A 20,846-nucleotide genomic window follows, 5' to 3' on the forward strand; every position below is an offset into this window, starting at 1 on the left:
TCTAAGGATGGTGATAATCATTGGTTAAAAATTGGAGGCCAATCACTCTGTTGAACGGTTCCTATAAGATTCTTGCCAAGATCGTCACCCTCAGACTTGTGGATATTCTACCTAATTTTATAAGTGATACACAGACTGGATTCATTAAAGGCAGGTATATTCTTGAGAACCTCATTACAAGCTAGGAGGCCATAAGTTGGGCAAGATCTACCAACCATAATGTGGCTATGTTTCTCCTCAACTTTGAGAAAGCCTATGATCGATTGGAATGGAGCTTTCTCATTATGATGTTGGACACCTTTCATTTTCCACAATGAATTTTGTAGCATGGTCAAGGTTCTTCTTAAGGATGCATCTACTCAGGTGGAGATAAATGGGTCTCAAACTCAATTTCATAACTTGGAAAGATCAATAATACAAGGCTACCCTATGGCATCCACCCTATTTGTTATCACCTCGGATGCCATTTATTACCTGTTGGGAGACTCTTCCCTTTCACCAAGGATTAGAGGTATCCTCATCCCTAACAAGGTGGACTTGATTAATATATAGTTTGCAAATGATACAACCTTGTTTCTTGCATTAGATGAGGGTGATATGGATTCCTTGATGTTTAAACTAAATGTGTTATGTGAAGCTTCGGGAGCCAATATCTCCTTGACCAAGTATACTCTTCTTGGGTGGAAGATGACCCTTCCATTTGGTTGAACAAGTATGACTACCAATGGGGAGGCCCTTTCAAACAAGTTTAGTGCTTGGGCATTCATTTCTTTGTTTCCCCTTGTCTGAAGAGATGTGGTTACGGATCAAGGGCAAATTAGATAACAACCTAAGGAAATGGGATAAACATTATTTATCACTTGCTAGAAGAATATAGGTTTGTCGGAAGATTTTTTCCTCATATAGTTTGTATTATGCTTTATTCTAGATGTTCAACAATTATCAGACTAATGAAATTTAGAAATCCATCAGGAATTTTCTATGGTCAGATGGGAAACATAACAGAAAAAGGCACTTTGTTAAATGGAGTTGGTGCTTTGTTGATAAGAAGATAGGTCTAGGACTAAAAGACCTTAAATTGTAGGGTATTGATCTAGCTACTAAGTGGATTTTTCATTCTATGGAAGGAGAAGAGCCTTGGAAGATTCTTATCAGAAATAACATTGTGTTGGTTGTTCTGAAACAAGCCAACGCATGAAAATTGCTCCCATTTAGTGACCTTGTCGTTGGAAACTTCCTTGTTTCCCCATAGGCACTAGTTCTCTAATAATAGGATCATCAGTAACAATGTCAATGTGTGGGGAGAGATATATTTGGTGGAATTTATTCCACAAACGTAGACCTTTTGCCCTCATACAAGAATGCTCTACTAAAAGTTGGGCTATCAAGGGCATATGTTGTTTTAAGATATTATCTCTAATGATCAGCTAATCCTATGGTTTGAGCCTTCTTAGACATTCCAACTTCCTGCATCCAATTGGAGGACATATTCTATGTTAAGGGAGGCTTGTCTCACGCTCGAACTTCCCAAATCCTGTACTGAAATTGACAGATATCTCTCCTATACTTAGAGGTGGATGGCAATCCTCTTATGAGGACCAAAGCTAAGATGGTCTATAATAATTTATGCTATAATGTTGATCTTATTTCTCATGTTAATACTATATGGCTTATTGATTATTCTAACAATGACTGACAAAAAATCTTTACTAGACTGTGGAGCAGTGATGTAGCTCCTAAGAAGAAAGGTTTTAAATGGATGTTTATCCTACATATGCTTCCTTTTAAGAATAATTAGCATGATTTTGACATTTGTAGTATTTGCAAATTTGTTGAAACTAACAATCATATCTTTTTTGATTGCATCATTGCTAAAGAAATATAGTTCCTTTTGGGGATTAATTTTAATAATGATGTTAAGCATATGGATGTTGTTACTAGTTTCATTTATTGTTTGAAAAAAAAGTAATTTATTTTGGTTTGTGTTACCTTGTGAGATTATTTGGTATATTTGGAAGCTTAAGAATGAGGAAAAGTATTAGAGTAAAGATAGGATGCTTACTAAGTCTCTAAGGAGACTCATTTTTCATCATGTTGACATGTAGGTTTCCATTGTCATGAGACTAGCCAAGAAAAGTTTGAAAGGTTCTAAAAAAATGGAATGACTAGAGTGTTTATTTCTAAGCTCTCACGTGGATATATATGGAGCAGGTGAAACATGGAAAGGACCCCGTTTGTTAATGCATTGGAAACTTTCATGCACAAAATCAATTAAGGAAGGAAAATGGAGAGACAATATCAAGCCCAACTTGCAGCCCTAGGAGCAATTCTAGTTAACAACAAGACAACCATCTGGATGGAGGGTCCCCTAGGGTGTACATCTTGGCTAGATCAACAATATGTTCTGCACAATTTGTTCTCAGTCATGGGTAGTAGTCCTTTGAAGAGTCATTGTAATATTGTCCTGTATTTTTGGTTAATCATGTACATAGTCGTACATTAGTCTTGTACAATGGTCTTATGTTTTGGTCTGTCAGGCACACTATGAACTTATGCTAGTCATATATTTTGATAGTAGTTAGTCTAAATCTTTTGGTATGTTTGGCTTGAGTTAAGATAGTTTAACTTTAAAATCATGTACTTGTTTTTTCTCCTTATAATTAATACAAAAAAATGTTTTTCTTCAATGTAGTATAGCAAATTATAATAAAAAAATCAAATATTTCTAATATTGATATATGATGAAAAGGTGGAGAGTATCTATGTTCTATCTTTTATTTCAATTGAATTATAAATATTACAAATTTATTATTAAAAATGACAATTCTTTGTTCCCAAATTTTTTAAAGAGTGACCAGGTTTTCTTTATAAGAATGAATTTGCTACTTATTTTAATTTTATAAAAAAATTAGCATTCTAATTGAAATAAATAATATTCATTTTTTAAAGTGATTTCTTTAGAATTTATCAAGTTGTAATGTTCTAAATATCAATTATTGTAACCTCTTTTCTTTATTATTATTAATATATTCTAGGCTTCCAACCTTTTGCCTAAACAAGAAAAAAATTATATAATTTGATTAGGCTCCACTATTTCACATATTTCTATAGAAAAAAAGAACTAGAATTAAAACAAAAACATTCTTGTCTTTGAACATAGTTTGGATATTTAATTTTTTTAGTGAGCATATCTAATTTCAAAATTTTTGTAGAAAATAATAAATAAATTTTAGAAGAACAATTACGTTTAGTATTGATCGAATTGTTTTATATTTGTCACAGTGTTAATTAAAAACGACCATATCATCTAGACATATAACATCAAAATAGTAAAATAAATCCCTATACTTCTCTCAGCAGCATTATATTTTATGGTATAATTGGAATGTTTAGATTGATCTAGATATTATGTTTAATAGATTTTCTCAAATCATTTTAGCTATTTTTGAATTATATTAAAAATCATTTATATAATAAAAACTTCAAATTAGTAATCTTCAGCTATTTTTGCCTTTTCTTTTATAAGTTTCTTCATTCCAATTTTTGTCATTAGAGGGAAAAAAAAAAATCGCTACCGTGGCCTGTCCACCAAGAATGCCGTGTATGGTTTAATGCATTCGCATCAAACATAAATCCATAACAATAAAAATCCCACAGAGGGGTTTCATTTGAATCCATAGATGAAATGTTCACAGTTCTCTCAAGTTTCTATTTAAGTCTAGTAAGTAAAATTTGTAAGCATTTGGACCATAAAGAAGACACATTTCCTCCTCTTAACACGGAAGTGAATTTATATTTATTACTGGAAGTTTTCTGACTGTGAATTCACATTCAGATTAACTGTATTACAAGCAGCTTCAGCTGAAAGGCAGTTGTATTGAGTTTCTACTATTTGCATGAAAATAATATGAAAAATCCATTAAAACCAGACAAAAGCACAGAAACAAATCCTTGAATTGACGAGGAAGATTAAAAGGCTAGCAACGTCCACTCCAACTCAAGGCAAAAATACATAATATCCCAGATGGTATTTCAATTCATTTTGCCCCAAAGGAAGCATAGATTCACTCAACTGCCACTTAAAAGATCAGTTATTTTCTTAGTTCATAACTCAATTCATGTTTGTCCCAATCAATCAACATACATGCTGATGCTGAGAAAAAAGGTTCATCAATCAACCATGCATTTCACAGAAATTTTTGAATCGGTTTTCAAAAGGAATGTTAAACATTGTTCCAGTACATTATTTCCAACGTCATCCAGAAGCAGCAAACCGCAGATGAACTTGCCTCGCACATTCTGCAAAAGCTTTTACGGCTTCAGCACACTGAAGTGGATCACCGGGGTGAGACTTGTAACACTGTACACATTCATCTTTCAAAACTGAGCAAGGCACAGATTTCTGTTCTGGCATTCTGTACTCTTTCTCGTGAAGTTCTTTTGCTTTACGCTTAACTTCTTCTGCCATTCTGGCCTCTTCTTTCTGTAATTTTTCCATAACTCTCTCACTCTCATGAAGAACTTTCCGAATTGGGTTCAACTCCGTGTCGAGAGGTGGAAAGACTGCTCCAGGAAGCAGAGGCAATATGGGTTGCCATCCTTCTGTCTCTCTGGAAGCTTTTGCCTCAACCTGTGGAATATCAGTCTCTTTGGGATGTTTTGCCTCAACCAAAGGACTGTCATTCTTCTTTGGATCTGATCTTGGGACCTTTGGTTTAGTTTTTCTTCTGAGTCTCCGATCCTCCTCACCAACAAGCCTCTGAACGAGACCAGCACTAATCTGAACTGAAAATGGATCACCCATTTTGTCAATCTGAATGAATAATTTCAAAATGAAATAAGTTAGAGATAGCTGATAAAAAATTACAACTATAAAGATTAAGATTTATGGAATATGAAAAACGTGTGTAGAGCCTTCAAAGAAACTTGAGTTGAAATTTCTACTTCAAAAAAGTACAAAGATCAACTGCCTTGTGTATGCTTTGAAGTTTTGAACCACAAAGGGAAAAGAAAATTCAAAATCCTAAGTAATACCCTATTTGGTGTCCCAGCAACCGAACCTGACTAAGTGTTATTCAGTAATTGCTTTCAAAGTTACAGATAAAGATGAGAAAAACAAATCCCAACAGTAAATAGGAATCAAAGGTAGCAATAATTCAGAAGATTCATTGAATAAGATCACCAAGAAATCAAAACAAAAGATATCTTGCTCTCTATAAGGCTTCATACATGAAATCAGACCCAATTTCATAAAACAGATGCCAAAGTGTATTGAAGAATTAATCACATCATTTTCTTCTAACTGCCAAATGTCAGAAGCTTCTGTCTAAACCAACCTCTATCAAATCTTTATAGTTATTACAGTTTACACGTATTAAGCCAAACGAGGATGATATTAAGCCAAAGTGTATTGAAGAATTAATCACATCATTTTCTTCTAACTGCCAAATGTCAGAAGCTTCCGTCTAAACCAACCTCTATCCAATCTTTATAGTTATTATAGTTGTTAATGATATAGCGTCAGTAGCAATCCTTCTAATCAACTGAAACAAATATGTGAATGGCCTATCGGCCTTACATATTTATTTAATTCAACCTTCAGATTATCGGTGATTACTTATCATTATAACCTATTAACATATATTTGTCTTCTAAACCCTACGTGACTTAATCGATATTTGTTATAACCGATTTATGTAAAATCGTGATTAATCTAAATACATTCATCTCCAACCGAGTGATTAGTTTTGGGTAACTGATTACAAATGAATCAGTTTATGCAAGAACCCGATTCAATTTGGTATCGGTTGTAACTCTTGGTAGGAGTCACGACTTCCTTAGAAGTCAATCGCATTCATACATAAGTATGATGCGATCTACTTTTAAGATATACAATAAGAAACACGCAGAAACTATATTAAGATATTGCAGATCGTGCCATCTCCAAAAGGGTTCGAATATTGTTATCATATACGAATCTGACTGTCAGCAGATTAGATTATCATCTAATCAGTTCGTGAACAATCTTGTGCAAAGGGATTACTTATACAGCAGATCCTTCCATCATCTTCAGCAATATCATAACCTTGAGAGGCAAATAATATTCTTGACTGATCAAACATATTGTTCTTGAGTTGGGAGACCAATTCATTAGTAGCTGTGATAAAATCATAGATCAAACTTTTGAATTTAACCTGACATTATAATCTGATCAAAAATCAACAATAGTTTACACGTATTAAGCCAAACAAGGATGATATAAAAAGTGAATCTAGAAAGAACTAAAAGATCATGGCGAGTCGATGATATAAATTTATAAAAGACTAGAGTTGCATTCACTCAAAGTCCAATAATTCAAAGGATATTGTAAAACTTAAAAAATGTGTATCGTATGTCATTGTTGATATATAAATTTCTAAGCAGTTTTACCCAGTAAAGTTCTGGTTAAAAGTGATCCAAAATGAATTAACTGCAACCTGTAAACACTTCACAATGTTATATCACACACCCAAAAACAAGAAATGTAACTTTTTGAATGAAGATTAAACACAAAAATTTGAAGACAGGCACAGATAGTAAAATGATGTGGATATTCCTCAAAACAGCCCTTCAACTACAGATTATAAATACCAGCTCCAAAACAACACTTCCTTTTCCTGATTAGCAAACTTAGAATGCTCAAAAATCAGTATTATCCAACCAACAATGCAAACAAATATGAAAGAACTACTGAAAAGGAATAAATTTAGCATAAGCAAACAAGGACTAAGACTGAATACAACACATACACTGGGAGAAATTCATAAATGGAAAAAATCTCCTGTATAAGTGCACCAAAACTCCTAATCCCAATATATTCTGTATTTACAAGTGTATTAATATCCCAAGGGCTGTTTGGCACCCATGGCATCAACAACACTGAGCTCCAACATCTGTTCACGTCTGCAACTCCATGGCTTCCACTACTCTCTGCTTACAACAGTCAACAATGAACACATAGGAAGGAATAAACAAGAGCCAACCCCTTTGCAAAGCCTTACATATGTTCAAAAACCATCTCCAACCCTTCTTTGTTTGTAATGTTTGGGAGAGGAAGAGGCACAGTTTGTAACCTATAGCCTTCCCATACAGACAAAATAGGGACAACTACCATTTCATGCAAACAAGATGTTAGGTAACCATCAGGGTGAACACATAACCACTCCTTGCTACAAATGGCACTCTATCTCATCTTGATGATGGATCACGGAGTGTGATTCGAAACATTGATGTAAAAACACTCACACAATCAAATCCAGAAGCAGCGCATATCAATCTCACGGATTGTGGAAATCTACTAGCATCAAACTAGAAAATACTCGCTCTGTTTTCTTCAAATTTCCTCTACTCTGACTTCCCTGGGATGCTCCAGAGTCCAGATAACCCCAAGGTTGTCTTCATCACTGAGGAATATTTGGTTGGCTACAAAACCATCATATGCAAGAGATGTTAACTCTTCAACATCTTGCTATCTGGGAGTGATAACATTTGTTGCCTGGAAGTGGAAGAACTATGGATTGGTCTAATGTACAGATGAGAGCACACAAAAAGTTTTTGTTGGTAACTGTAGATCAACTCCAATAAAACAATCCATTTAGCTATGATCAATTTCTCAACTACATATTCATCCATGATCTCTATGACAGATTCAAAATTTGGTTGAGAATGTTCACATCAGGGAATTTTCCATTTAAGCCCAAGCTACAAGTTCACTTGCAGCAAAATGAAAACCACTTCTAGTTATTCTGCAGGCATTATTTTGTATTGTTGCAAGTACACTGGCAGCTATCAAAGTTCTTTAACAGCAGTGCTACAAGCATTTGTATGGCTGTTGCAGGTGAGGTGTATGGTGCTGCTGGTGCGTTTCAGCATGCCATAAGTCATGTAGTGTCAGTTTTCTATAGAAATCATCATCAACAGCGATTCTTATTATTTTCAATAATGTTGTGTTTTAGATGATGTTGAACAGCGAGTGTATGTTCAAAGAATGGTTCAAGATGTAATTGATGGTAATCCAAAACTTCACAAAGATACATATAGAGTTGATCATCTCTGTCATGATTCCTGTAAGTCACTTCAAGGTGCATAACAGTAGCTAGGAAGTTGCTACAATCAAGAGAATGAAGTAGCAGTTTTGTCTCTTGTTAAGAAGCAATATGACTTTGTCTTGAATGCATATAGTCTCGTTAATGAGCAGAGATGGTTAGGGCAGTTCCCATATGATTTCATGGTCAGGTTGTCCCTCTTCCTTATAGCCATGACAGATGTTTCTTTGTCACTGTGGTAGCTGTTATTTGTCTTACCACAATGGCATGTTGTTATGGACAGTGCGGGGGACAGTTCAGCTACTCGTGAGCTGTGTGGGCAAGCTGTTGGATCTTGGCAGCAGAATTTTTGTGGTCATGGGGATAGCTGTTGCCATCCAGGGTAATAAAACGCCTTTCTAAGCAAGACTATTGCAGAGCATGGCCATAAAGGATATAAGGACAAAAGGAAGACTGTTGCAGGGTCAGTGACAGTGGAAAGCTACAAGACTGGTTAGCTCAAGCTGACATACTCAAACTGGTTCAAACAGGGAAGAGAGTAAAAAGTGTAAGATTCTATTGTAAAGAAGCAGAATAGAGAGATATAAGACTATGAATAGCTAGGACATGTTGTGAGGTATTCACACATCACTCCATTGCAAATGGGGACCCCCACTTTTTCGCTTTCTAGGGTCAGTCCTCTTAGCTTAGTTGTTGGTCAGCCTTAGAGTTGTTATTAATCTTTGCATTGAAGGGATAGAGTTCCTCAAGTAGCCAGAGGATTCATCAAGTCAGGGTGGTTTCCTGAGGTTCGAGTAAGAACAATCAGTTGTTAAGGCTTTTGAAATGGATGACTTGTATCTTGTTTGCAGGGTTATGATTGAAATGGGGAACTGAGAAAATCAAGTGAGCTGAGCATGGTAGGTAAATAGGAGGACTCCTTTGTATCATTCCTAGGTTTCTTGTGTTATCCAATCATAATTCTTGTTGCAAGCACAAGCCTTGGTTGTTTGAATGGTGTCCTTGGATTTCTTAATCTAATTCATGTCCTTGCCAAGGTCTTAGGGCGAGAAGTTCACTAAGGTGTTGTACCTCATTAAGGGTCAAGAGCGAACTTTGTCTTTGAGTCCCATCCTCCAGAAGGTCATAGAGCGAATTCACCTTTCTTGTCCTTGTCCTTTGAAGGGACGGTGAGCGAGCTGCACTTTGAAGCCTTGTCCTTAGGAGGGTTGGTGAGCAAAATCTTTAACTTAATTCATGTCCTTACCTTGGTCTTTGGGCAAAAAATTGTTATAGGTCATGTCCTTGGGAAGGACATTGGACGAATTTACCTACCTTGACCTTGTCCTTGGTGATCTTCCAGAGTGATTTGCTGATAGTCATTGAGCGAATTTGAATGTGTCTTTGCCTTGTCCTTCCAAGGGTTTGAGAACGAAATTTGAGTCTTGTCCTTTGAAGGGACGGTGAGCGAGCTGCACTTTAGGTCTTGTCCCTACTAAGGACATAGAGCGAGCTGCACTTTAGGTCTTGTCCCTACTAAGGACATAGAGCGAGCTGCACTTTAGGTCTTGTCCCTACCAAGGGCATAGAGCGAAATCCTCCTCAAGGACATGGAGCGATCTGCATGCCTTGACTTTACTGCTGGTAAAACAAACCTAAGTATGAGTCTAAGAGAGAACTTGGTTTACAATCATGCCTGTCTTTGCCATGGTCAAAGAGTGAATTTGGAGCTGTCTTAGAAAGGTCAGCCAGCAAAACATGTTATAGGTCCTCTCCTTGGAGAGGACACAAAGCGAAATTCATTTTAGGGCCTGTCCTTAGGCCAGTCATAGAGCGAACTCCCTGTTTAGACCTTGATCACTCAAATAATGAAGCAATTTAACAAAAAGTGTGCCTTGCAAAGGTAAGCAATCAAATTTAGCATTATAGAACCTGTCCTTGGGAAGGACAGAGAGCGAAAATTTCATTTATGCCTTGTTCTCTCAAAGGTCAAAGAGCGAAATCTATATTATAGATCTTGTCCTTCCAAAGGACATTGGGCGAAATCATTTGCATGCCTTCTCCTTGCCAATGGTAGACCGAACTAGAATGTGTCCTAATCCGAACTTTGTTTAGAATCAACCTTGTCCTTAGAAGGGTCATAGAGTGAAAATGTCATTGTAGATCTTGTCCCTGCCTAGGACAGAGAGTGAACTGCCTTATGAAGCCTGTCCTTGGAGAGAACATGAAGCAAGTTTTGCTATAGGGCCTGTCCCTCGGAAGGACATAGAGCGAATTTCATTACGAGTCCTGTCCTTAGAGAGGCCTTGGAGCGAAAATTGTCATATAGGGCCTGTCCTTCCGAAGGACGTGGAGCAAAATTGTCACCTTTCCTTGTCCTTGTTGAGGGTCCAAAGCGAACTTGAATATATATCTTGGAGAAGTAATAAAGCAAACTTTGTCTAGAATCATGAGCGTACTTTGCCGAGGTCTTGGAGCGAACAGCATTATAGGTCCTGTCCTTGCTAGGAGCATGAAGCGAATTTTATGTTTTAGGGCCTGTCCTTGCAAGAGACCTAGAGCGAAATTCAATAAGGCAAGCATTTTGGGCGCCTAAACTAATTCGAAATTCGAATTGGTAGAAGGGAGAGTATGATTTATCAAGTCGGCCAGAGTCAAGAAAAACAATTTATATTTTGTTTACACTAAACCAAGTCGGCCTTGCATCCCAAAAGACACATCCCTACCCTAAGTCGCATATATAAGAGAGGTCGAAAGATCATTTTTACATTAAATCAAAACTCAGTTCCTCTGTATCAGCGAAATTTAACAGCAGGTCAGTGAATTTCTTCAATTAGACAGCGAACTGCATCAAACATTAGCAAATTTCAATCAGTACACAAGGCGAACTTCAACATTAATTGCAGGGTTAGTCATTTGGAGAAGGCGAATTTATCATTGGAGCATCAGGTTGGAGTGACTTTGCCCAGTTAAGAGACCTATCAACCAGCAGAATTCATCATTAAGATACCCCAGATTTGCCCTAGGATATTAAGTTCACCTTCCACACAGCAAATTCACTGATTATTGTCAGTCCTTTGATCAGATTTAGTGAAAAATCACATGAAATCAGAATGAGAGATCAGGTCAAAATAGAAGTATGAAACGGTTATAAATCATGTGTTGATACTTATTTGTTTATTTTGCAGAAAATGAAGAAAGAAATGAAGAGAATCACGTTGGAAGGGGATCAAAACAAGTAAATGTCAACATTAAGATGAAGCTGCAAGGAAGATACACTCGAGGGAACTTCATAAGACAAGCATAAGAAGGTGATTATACAAGGAGCACACACTTAGACAAAGACATGAACCACAACATCAACTCTCACAGCACCTTGAAGGCATGAACAGATCAAAGGAGTATTAAGGAGAAGACATACATCCCAAGGCAAGCAAGCAAAGATAGAAGGACTTAGCTATATCAATACTCCCATCACCATCTACACTCATTGCTTATGCATTAATTTGAATGGTGATCAAGGTTTGATGGTATTGATTCAAATATCTTAGAAACGTCCTTAGAAGATTGCACTGAGCTTGTGTCAAATTGTTCATTTTGATGGTGAGACCTCGCTCAGTAGGATTCCATCTAATCATTCACTCATCTTTCTACATTCTTAGGATTAGAATAGAATCTCTCAACCCTTCGTCCTTTGCCATTTTTTTCAGTTCAAGTTAGTCTAGGACAAAGAGCATCGCCCAAATGAAATATCTGATGATCAAGTTCCAGCAAATCAAACATTCAGGCATTCGAATGTAAGTCCCCTTGTGATTCCAGCATAATCACATCAAACCAACTAAGCTTATCCACACGTATATATATGAAATTAAGTACGACTGTCATACATATTGCAGTCCGTATTAATATTACTATTAATTCTGCATAAGAACATTATCAGGCTTCATATATTAAGGATACTTATTAAACACATCCCCATGCATACCACCAAGAACAAGGGTGTTACTGCCTGTAACTTAATAACAGTTCTGATCTGATCTGATCGATTGTGATGACACTGGATCCTTTGATTCCTTCCCTTTATATCTCTCATTGTGAGGGAGAGATCACACCTCTTCATCATGCATGCCCTTTGGCAAGTGACACACCCTTTCACCATTAGCACCTTTTGAAAGAGTGCAACTCTTCATGATTTCTGCCCTTTGAAAGGGACATAACCTTTCATAATCAGATCTACACTTCTTATTTAAATCGGATGTGCACTTCTGATTTCCTATTTATCCCCTCCCCAAATGAGGTTCTCTTCTTCTGATTTCCTATTTATCCCCTCCTCAAATGAGGTTCTCTTCTCCCTTTTATACCTCATTGTTGAGGGAGTCACAACTTTTCCTTCCATGTCTTTTGACCATTCATTAACTTAATAAAATCTTAATTAATTATATTCTTTTATATTTCAATTTAATTTTTCATATTTAAATTTTACTATTATTATTTATTATTAAATTCTATTTCAAAGTGGGGACATTACAGATGTGCTTTGTCTGGTTCTTGGCAAGCATTGAAAAATGTCCTCGTGAACTACAATGCTTATAAAATGTAAGATTGGGGAGATTCTTAACAACTTTAGAACTTTTTAAAATAATGTCTCACCAACACATGATATCAAGGACTGCAAAAATCATTAGATTTGCATAGCATTGAATTTTTGGAATTGACTTATTTAGAGCAAAATACAATTGCAAGCATAAAATCTGTCACAGCAATTTTTTTTTAAAGATAGCGCTTCTAAGTGTTTTCATTGAAATAAATGGTGCATATGCACCAAACCCCAGTGAAATACTTGGCAAATGTGCCAACAAGCAGTGGCCTCATAAAATGCAACTATTGTTAGACATGAATGGGATGGGCTTCTTGATAAACTTTAAAAATTTACAAGTAAATGCAAGTGTCAGGTCTGAAGGCAGACCCAAAAACCTTTGCCAGCATCTTTAGGCTTGTGTCAAATTTAATAGTTCTGGAACAGGCTATACAGATCCAGTAAAAAGCAGATAAAAGCATATATAATTACATGCTTGAGACTGCCTTGTAGATTTGTTTGCAAAATATGGAAACAGTCAACATGATTGCGAATTTTAATATTATTTGATATGATGCATTTAGAGTATGCTTAAAGAACTAGCCCTTGGAAAATTCTATAGAAATTCTAGCGAAATCCCCTATGTAGAGGAGCAATCCCATAGGAATTTTTTTTTCAAAAATATACTTCAAGTGATTGAGGAGATAACTATTTTATATATAATTAGAATGTGGGTGGTTGGGAAACCATTGTTCATGCTAAATTTTAATAAACTTTGACAGATTAGAATCTAAATTGTCCATACGATTTAATTGAGGTGGAAAATTAAACCCAAATTTTCAATAAATTTCTAAACGAGGTGACAAAATAAAACCTAAATTTTCTATAAATTTGTAATTGATATAGCAACTTGAAAGCTAAATTCTCATCAATTATAATTGAGATGGCAAAATATGACCTAAAATTCCCATTAAGTTATAGATGAGGTTGTGAATTACAACTTAAATTTCCCATAGTGATGTATTTAAAGGGTCAAATGAGAACCAAAGTTACTAAATTAACTAAGGTGTTGTAATATGAATTAGTTCCCTGATGAGATAGCTATGAAGGATTGAATAACATGAAAATATCTAAATCCACAAGTTATCTTTGTTGGTGTTGGAAATAAGCCACACCCGGACCGACGATGGACTGGTCCAAGAGGGCCCAGTAGCTCAGTGGTAGAACACTCCAGCAGCGTATGGAAGGTCCTAGGTTCGAGTCCTAGCTGGTCCATGTCTCAATGGTATCAGAGCCAGGTCCAGGTTAGGAGCCCCAAGCACACGAGAGGTGTGGCTTAAGGGGGGGTGTTGGTGTTGGAAATAAGCCACACTCGGACCGACGATGGACTGGTCCAAGAGGGGCCAGTAGCTCAATGGTAGAGCACTCCAGCAGCGTATGGAAGGTCCTAGGCTCGAGTCCTAGCTGGTCCATGTCTCAACAATCTTGAATCACCCAAAAAAAATGTTTCTTTCAAAGTTTTGGTGGTTGTTTGTTTGGTGGGCTTTTATTTTCAAACATGCATTCTCTGAAGGCTATTACAAGTTATCTACAAGAATTTTCTAAGGCCTCAAACCCACCTGTAACTCTACTAAAGGTTGGTTACAAATTGCAGCAGGCATACAACAAGCTTCTATCGCTTTACCATCCTCTTTTGAGGTAAAAAAACTTCTGAAAGGAGTGGAATATCTCCTTCATGAATGTGGGGTCCTTAGACGTTGTCCCATTGTCTACTATAGGACCAATCTCCTCCATTTTCTGCTTGTGTTTGATCATGTTAAAAACATACTCGGAACCTCTATCACCCTCATGAAGCCAATTCATCCTGGCTCTGACTTTTTGACCTTGGAATCTATAATTTTACAACTTTCTGAGTAAGGATTTGGTCCTAATAAGGTTGGCTTCCAAACGGATATTAGCAATCTTGGTCTGTAACTGACCCTCAAATAGAAACAATTTCTGATGCAGAAGGTTTTCTATCTTGTTCCTATCCATAATTTTCTTTTTTCCAACCAATTCAAATAGATTCCGTCAAATTATCACCGGGGAGTCCCACTTCTGAATAGGGTTAAGGTTTTTGTTCAAAATTTTGGACAATGAGGTAGCAATTCTAAGGCCAGAGAGATAGACTTGATCAATGTAATGTTGGAAAATGCAGGTTCACTAGTCTAATTATATGAACTAGGAACAAAACCCATTCTCAACCAAAATACATCACATTAAGTTTAAGGAATCCAATAGGCTCAACCTCAAGACCTATTGGAACAGAAGCTGGGCACAAATTGGATTCACTTCTCCTTGTTTGAGTTGAAATTGATTTTGGAAGTGGAAGAATTAGGGTTAATGATGTAAAATTGACAACGATCAGCATAATCAGACAATTTCAGAACACGTGCACACATCAAGTACAAAACTAGAAATAGGAGGTAGAGAGGAACTTGTGTTTGAAATTTGAGCTTGAAAATGCAAGCAAACATATCAAACATCACATCATGAGAAACACATCACATGCAAGCAAATAGATTCAAGATTAGGATGTCATTTTTGTTGGAAGTGTTTGCCGTTGTGCCATAGCAGGTTCCATCCATTACCTTGCGCCATCAGAGCAATAAGGGTTATCCAAAGAGAGCTTAACATAACACAAAGACACATCAAGCATTACATTATGAGACAAACACATCACATGCAAGCAAACGCACAAAGGAGTCTATTGTACAACTAAAGCTAGTCTAGTAAATCATCCCCCTTCAGTCTTGCTTAATATCATTTAGGGATGGCGGACAAGTTGCAAGAGGAGCCATAGCAATCACGTTAGATCAAGCTATTGCAAGCTTCAAACAAGAACCATACTCTAATGATGAATCGCTTTCTTTGTCACTAGGAGCTAGGATCAATGCTTTTGAAAATCTCAAAGATAGCTCATGATTAATCTCAATAACCTCAATCATCAAATTGTTAGTATCTACATTATTAGCATCAACATCATCATCCAAACTAATCACAATATGATCTTTAATGCGCAAAGGAGATAAAGAACTGTCATTTTGCATAGATAATTTTAATTTTTCATGTAGTTGATTAAGATAAACCTCCTCCCTAGGGTCAAGCGAAGGTTGGGCAAGCAAGTCAGCATTCATAAACTTAGGGGAGGAAAGATTTTGGGAAGCAAGCTCACAAGCCTTGGCATGACATCTCCGTTGGCGTTCTCTCACACTACGATTTCTCTTGGTACAAATGGAAGCTTGGGAAGGTTCGCGATCAATCAACATATGCTTCTTTTCTTCCTTTGTAGGAGGAATTGAAGAAACCTCACTAGGTTGAGAGATACAGAATGTTGAGCGCTTTTCTCTTTGACCTTTATAAGATATAGGAGGTCAGACTGCAGCATATATAGGAAAAATAGGAGGGGTGGGAAGAAGTCCATGTCCGGGATGCATAGGAGGAATATCCATATCCATAGGTGAAATATCCTTAGGCTTACTCAAGGTTGATATCTTCTCATGTTTGAATTTTTGATAAGATAAGATAAGAAAAGGGTATTTTCTTGTGGTTGCAAAGGTTCAGGTTTTTGAGGCCAAAAGCAATCAAGGGTGAATTTTACACGCCTTGGTCAGTGCTAATAAAGGCTATGATTGATCATGATAATATGCCCATTGTAAGGGAACTTCAAACACTTATGGATGGTAGAAGGTATAGCTTTCATGGAATTGAGCCAAGGGTGTCCCAACTTCACATGAAATTGGTCGGAGGTAGGGATAATAGAAAAGGTAACATCTAAGCACTTAGGGCCAACCTCTACAGGAAGGGTGATTGAACCTATAGTGAGACAAGTGAAACCATCATGCACTTTAATCAGAACATTAGATTTATCATAGATGTCATGATATAATTGTTGTGTATAAAAATATTCTTTAATATAACAATCACCATATATACTAGATCAATGAGCACTCCTCATGAGAGCTTTCCTTTAATCTTCGTAGTAACGTATAACAGTCCATCAAGTGCATCAAAAATCTCTCCCTTGAGTCAAAGGTGATGTGAGGGTCATGCTTAAGCTTAGGTTGCTCTGTAAGGTTCACAACATGGTTGGCTTCAGTAGACATTTCGCTAGCAGCTATAATGTTTGAATGTTTAGGCTCAATGACATTGGTAGAATGACAACAAATTGATAAAGATTTGCAAGTTTTAATCAGGGGGTGCCACAGAATTATTTCCTTTGTCATTCACACCTCCACTGTTATAGTGTTAGAATCAATGAGATTTTAAATTGCATGCTTCAATTCATCGCACTTCTCAATATCATAGCCAGCTTGACGATGGTCTTGGCAAAAGGCTTTAGGATCAAAGGAAGCTGGCAAAGGCTTAAAGGCATCTACGGGTTTGACGGGAGGAAGCTTCATCACATTAGCATTAATCAATTTAAGCATGACATTGTGCAATGATATAGAAAGAGGGGTAAAATTACAAAATGTAAAGATTGACGATAAAGGGGCCACACCTGGTGTTGTAGCTGCCACTTGAGAATCAATATGATTGAAGGAATTATTATTGATTTTCATGAAATTCTTGTTTTGTTTTTTGGAATTTTTGAAAGAATTGATGAGCTTCTTCATTCTTATCAACTAGAGCCATTGATGCAAAGGATTCAAATTGACTCACTTGAAGCTAATAATTATAAAGCGTTGTGCATAAGTGTGTGAAAGAAGCATAATAAAAAAAAAAGCTTATCTCTAATATCCTTTTGCAAATTATTAATGAAAATTCTTTGAACATCACCATTAAGCACAAGATAAGCAATTTGTGAATGCAAATGTTTGTATCTACCAATAAAATTAGTCACTTTTTCTTTAACTCCTTGCTTACAATGCATCAAATCCATTAAAGTAATTTGAGGACCAATATTGTTTTGAAAATGTTGCACAAATGCATTAGACAATTTATGAAAAGAATAAATTGAACGAGGAGGCAAGGAACAAAATCATTGGAAAGCTTGATCTCTTCAAGTATGGGTTAATAGTTTTGCCATGAGTGTACGATCATGCAAAAAATCACTACAGAAAGTTTAAAATATTTTCATGAGTTTGGAGGTCACCTTTTCCATTTTATGTCTCCAAATGTGAAATGGGAAACATCCATGTTTGTGGACAAGAGTACGAATGATGTCATCAAAAAGTAGACTAGCGATATCTCATGTCGGAATATTGAATTTGGATTGGGTTATACTTTATAGAGGCCAATTAATGTTGCAAAGATGAAACGCTTTGGGCCAAATTGTTTATAGTGGCCTCAATGTATAAATTGGAGTTGGATATGTTGGATTGTGATGGAGGTGTAACAGTATGATAAGTAGTGTTGTGATGTTTTCCCAAATCGCCCCATTGCAAATGGGGATAGATCCCCACTTTTTTCTGCTTTCTAGGTTAGTTGTAGAGTCTTTAGCTATTTGCCTTTCACTCTAAGATATCGGACTCTTCTATTTTAGCCTGGGTCCTGGCACGGGTACGATTTGGGTTTGGATACGACCTTGGGTTCTTCCTAGGTGCCTGGGCTCTCTATGGGTTCTTCTGTGAAGGAAAGAACCCAAGCACCCAGGAAGTACCAAGGGTCGTACCCAAGCTTAATTTCATAAATTAAAACCTTAGTTTCACTCTAATAACTTTGTGACAGCATTTTTTATCAGAATATGCTAGCAAGCAAGCAATTAAATATCATTTCAATTGCATTTGTGAGCTATACTTATGAACACGAGGTTAGTAAACTTTATATCAGCATTACTAAGATTGATTTCAGTTGATTTACATTATCCATATGTAGCAATTATTTGCTTATGCTTTGTAAAATCACGTTCCTTATGTTGTTAATGATTTGGCATTTTTTCAAATGTTTGAAAAATGAAATTAAACTAGCTTCTATGCTTGGCACAGCTAGTAGTAATGGCAATCCAATTGATTGTGATTCACCTTGATGCTTCTACTAAAGAAAATGAATATTAAAATCGATTATATTTTGAATTTGCATTGTGTAATGACATTTTGAGACTTCGGTATTTTCATTTTTGCAGATTATGAATGAGCGATCAAAATATTCAATTTATTGGCAATTATGGATTTATGAGTATCACTCTTCTTATAGTTCTACACTGATACAGTTTATATTTTTTAATTTTGATGTTTGAACATATATATATATATATATATATATATATATATATTTGTGTGTGTGTGCACAGACGTACCCGTACCCATACCCAAGGAATTTTTTTGCCAATTCCGTACCCAATTTTGTACCCAATTCCATATCTATTCCCGTACCCAAATCGGTAACTTAACTTTCACTTGAAAGAGGTGTAGTATTTTAGGTGGCCCGGAGGTAATCAAGTCAAGTCTCTCTCTTTAGGATGAAGTGAGGTCAGTAAGTTCTCAAGGCTTAAGAAATGAATGATTTCATGACGATCATTCCATTTGATCATCATCTTGCAAAATCAGAAATGAAGTGCTGAAATTTGGCTAAGGCAAATCGTTTTGGAGAGTCAATATTTTTAAGAAAGGATAGGCTAGAAGTCTAAATTATCATGAAATGGCTCAAGGCGAAGTGATTAAGTTAGCAAAGTTAACATCTTGAAATCACTTCTAGTCAAGCCTCCAAAGTGCAAACTAAGTTTGACTCTTCCAGTGGAGCCATAAATGTGCAAACTAAGGCTTCCAGTCAGGCTCCAAATCAGCGAACTAAGCCTCGACTCTTCGAGTGGCCATCAAAATCAGCAAACCAAGCCTTGTGCATTTCATTGCTTGAAAGGAGATCATGATCATGCTAGGTGCGTTTTCAAGGAGTTGTTGCAAGCTTAATCGATAGCAAGTCAAGAAGAGGAAAGCATAGCAAGCAGATCACTCTTAAGCATTTCGACTTCTAGTGACCCCTTCAAAGCATGACTATGAATTTTTGATTTCCAATGAAGGCCCAAATGCACGACCTACGGATTTTGATTTCCAGCAAAGGCTCAAATGCACGACCTAAGGATTTTGAATTCCAGCGAAGGCCCAAATACATGACCTAAGGATTGATCACTTCCGATGAAGCCTCCAAAGCATGAACTAAGGAATGGGAATTCCGATCAAGCCTCAAATCAGCAACCTAAGAATTGATCACTTCCGATAAGTCCCTCAAAACGCGAACCAAGCATTTGTTACTTCTTGTCAACCCCCAAAAGCACGACCTAAGCATTTCCACTTCCTATGACCCCCCAAATGTGCGAACTAAGGATAGTTATTTCCACCACCCAAGTAGAAGTGAGATCTAGCATTTGAGAGCGAATGAAGTAGCAAAGTAATCAATCAATGAAGAAATCACTTCCACTTCCTATGCCTTGCAAAAACTGCGACCTTCCACTTCCTTAACCACTTGAAACCAATGCAAATCAGGCCTGTCTTAGACCTGAAACCTATCAAATCATGCATATAAAGTGAGAAATCAAACATAAATCAGGCCTGAGACACAAAATCAGACTCAAATTGACGAGAATTAAGCTAAAAGAAGTGAAATCGGCCTCAAAATCAGATGTTTCCATGATCAGAAAAATCATTTCCAGATTTAGAGAAGGTAATGGGAAGCTTGATTAAGCACTTTTTACATGGTTTTGATTCAAATTATGTTTGTTCCAGGTTTGATGCAAAGAAATGTGCAGTGGGTCAAGACTTCAAGGCATGGAAGGAACAATCTCACATACAACATCAAGATTTCACCACATAAGCAAAGACAAGGGCCCAAGGGAGACATTGCACTTCAAGTCTCAAGCTCATACAAGGCAGCTGATGGCATTATCATCACAAACTATAAGGCAAGGAGAACAGATCAAGGAGAGCACGAGAAAACTCTAAGCTTGGAATAAAGGATTTACATCGCATGAAGAAAGCAATATCAATAAATTTGATCAAGCACTCAAGGAAGAAATTTTGCACAATCTTGAACTTCCTTTGGAAATCCAAGAATCATTGCTGGTATAGCAAGATGGAAGCTCCAGGGCTTAGGTGATCAAGACAGGTAGTTTCAAAAGAGTTAATCAAAGTTCGAAGATGATGCAATTTGGGAATAACTCCCACCATCACCTCATTCATCGATTGAACTTGGATAATGCCGAGTATCAAGAGATATGCCTCATTCATCTATAA

At 36.6% G+C, this 20,846-nt stretch overlaps 1 protein-coding gene across 5 annotated transcripts in view; it reads right to left on the reverse strand.

Moving 5' to 3' along the window:
- Window positions 1-3,773: 3,773 nt before the first annotated feature.
- Window positions 3,774-20,846, reverse strand: part of LOC131027442 (uncharacterized) — a 33,998-nt gene continuing 16,925 nt past the window's right edge. For all 5 annotated transcript variants that reach the window (XM_057957507.2, XM_057957509.2, XM_057957511.2 and 2 more), the window contains one exon: window positions 3,774-4,813. In XM_057957507.2, the coding sequence (XP_057813490.1) occupies window positions 4,256-4,804 (549 nt within the window). In that variant the 5' untranslated portion in view covers window positions 4,805-4,813 and the 3' untranslated portion in view covers window positions 3,774-4,255. The remainder of the gene's footprint in view (window positions 4,814-20,846) is intronic.

This window comes from Cryptomeria japonica, chromosome 4 (genome assembly GCF_030272615.1).
Source record: "Cryptomeria japonica chromosome 4, Sugi_1.0, whole genome shotgun sequence".
NCBI classification, from domain to species: Eukaryota; Viridiplantae; Streptophyta; class Pinopsida; order Cupressales; family Cupressaceae; genus Cryptomeria; species Cryptomeria japonica.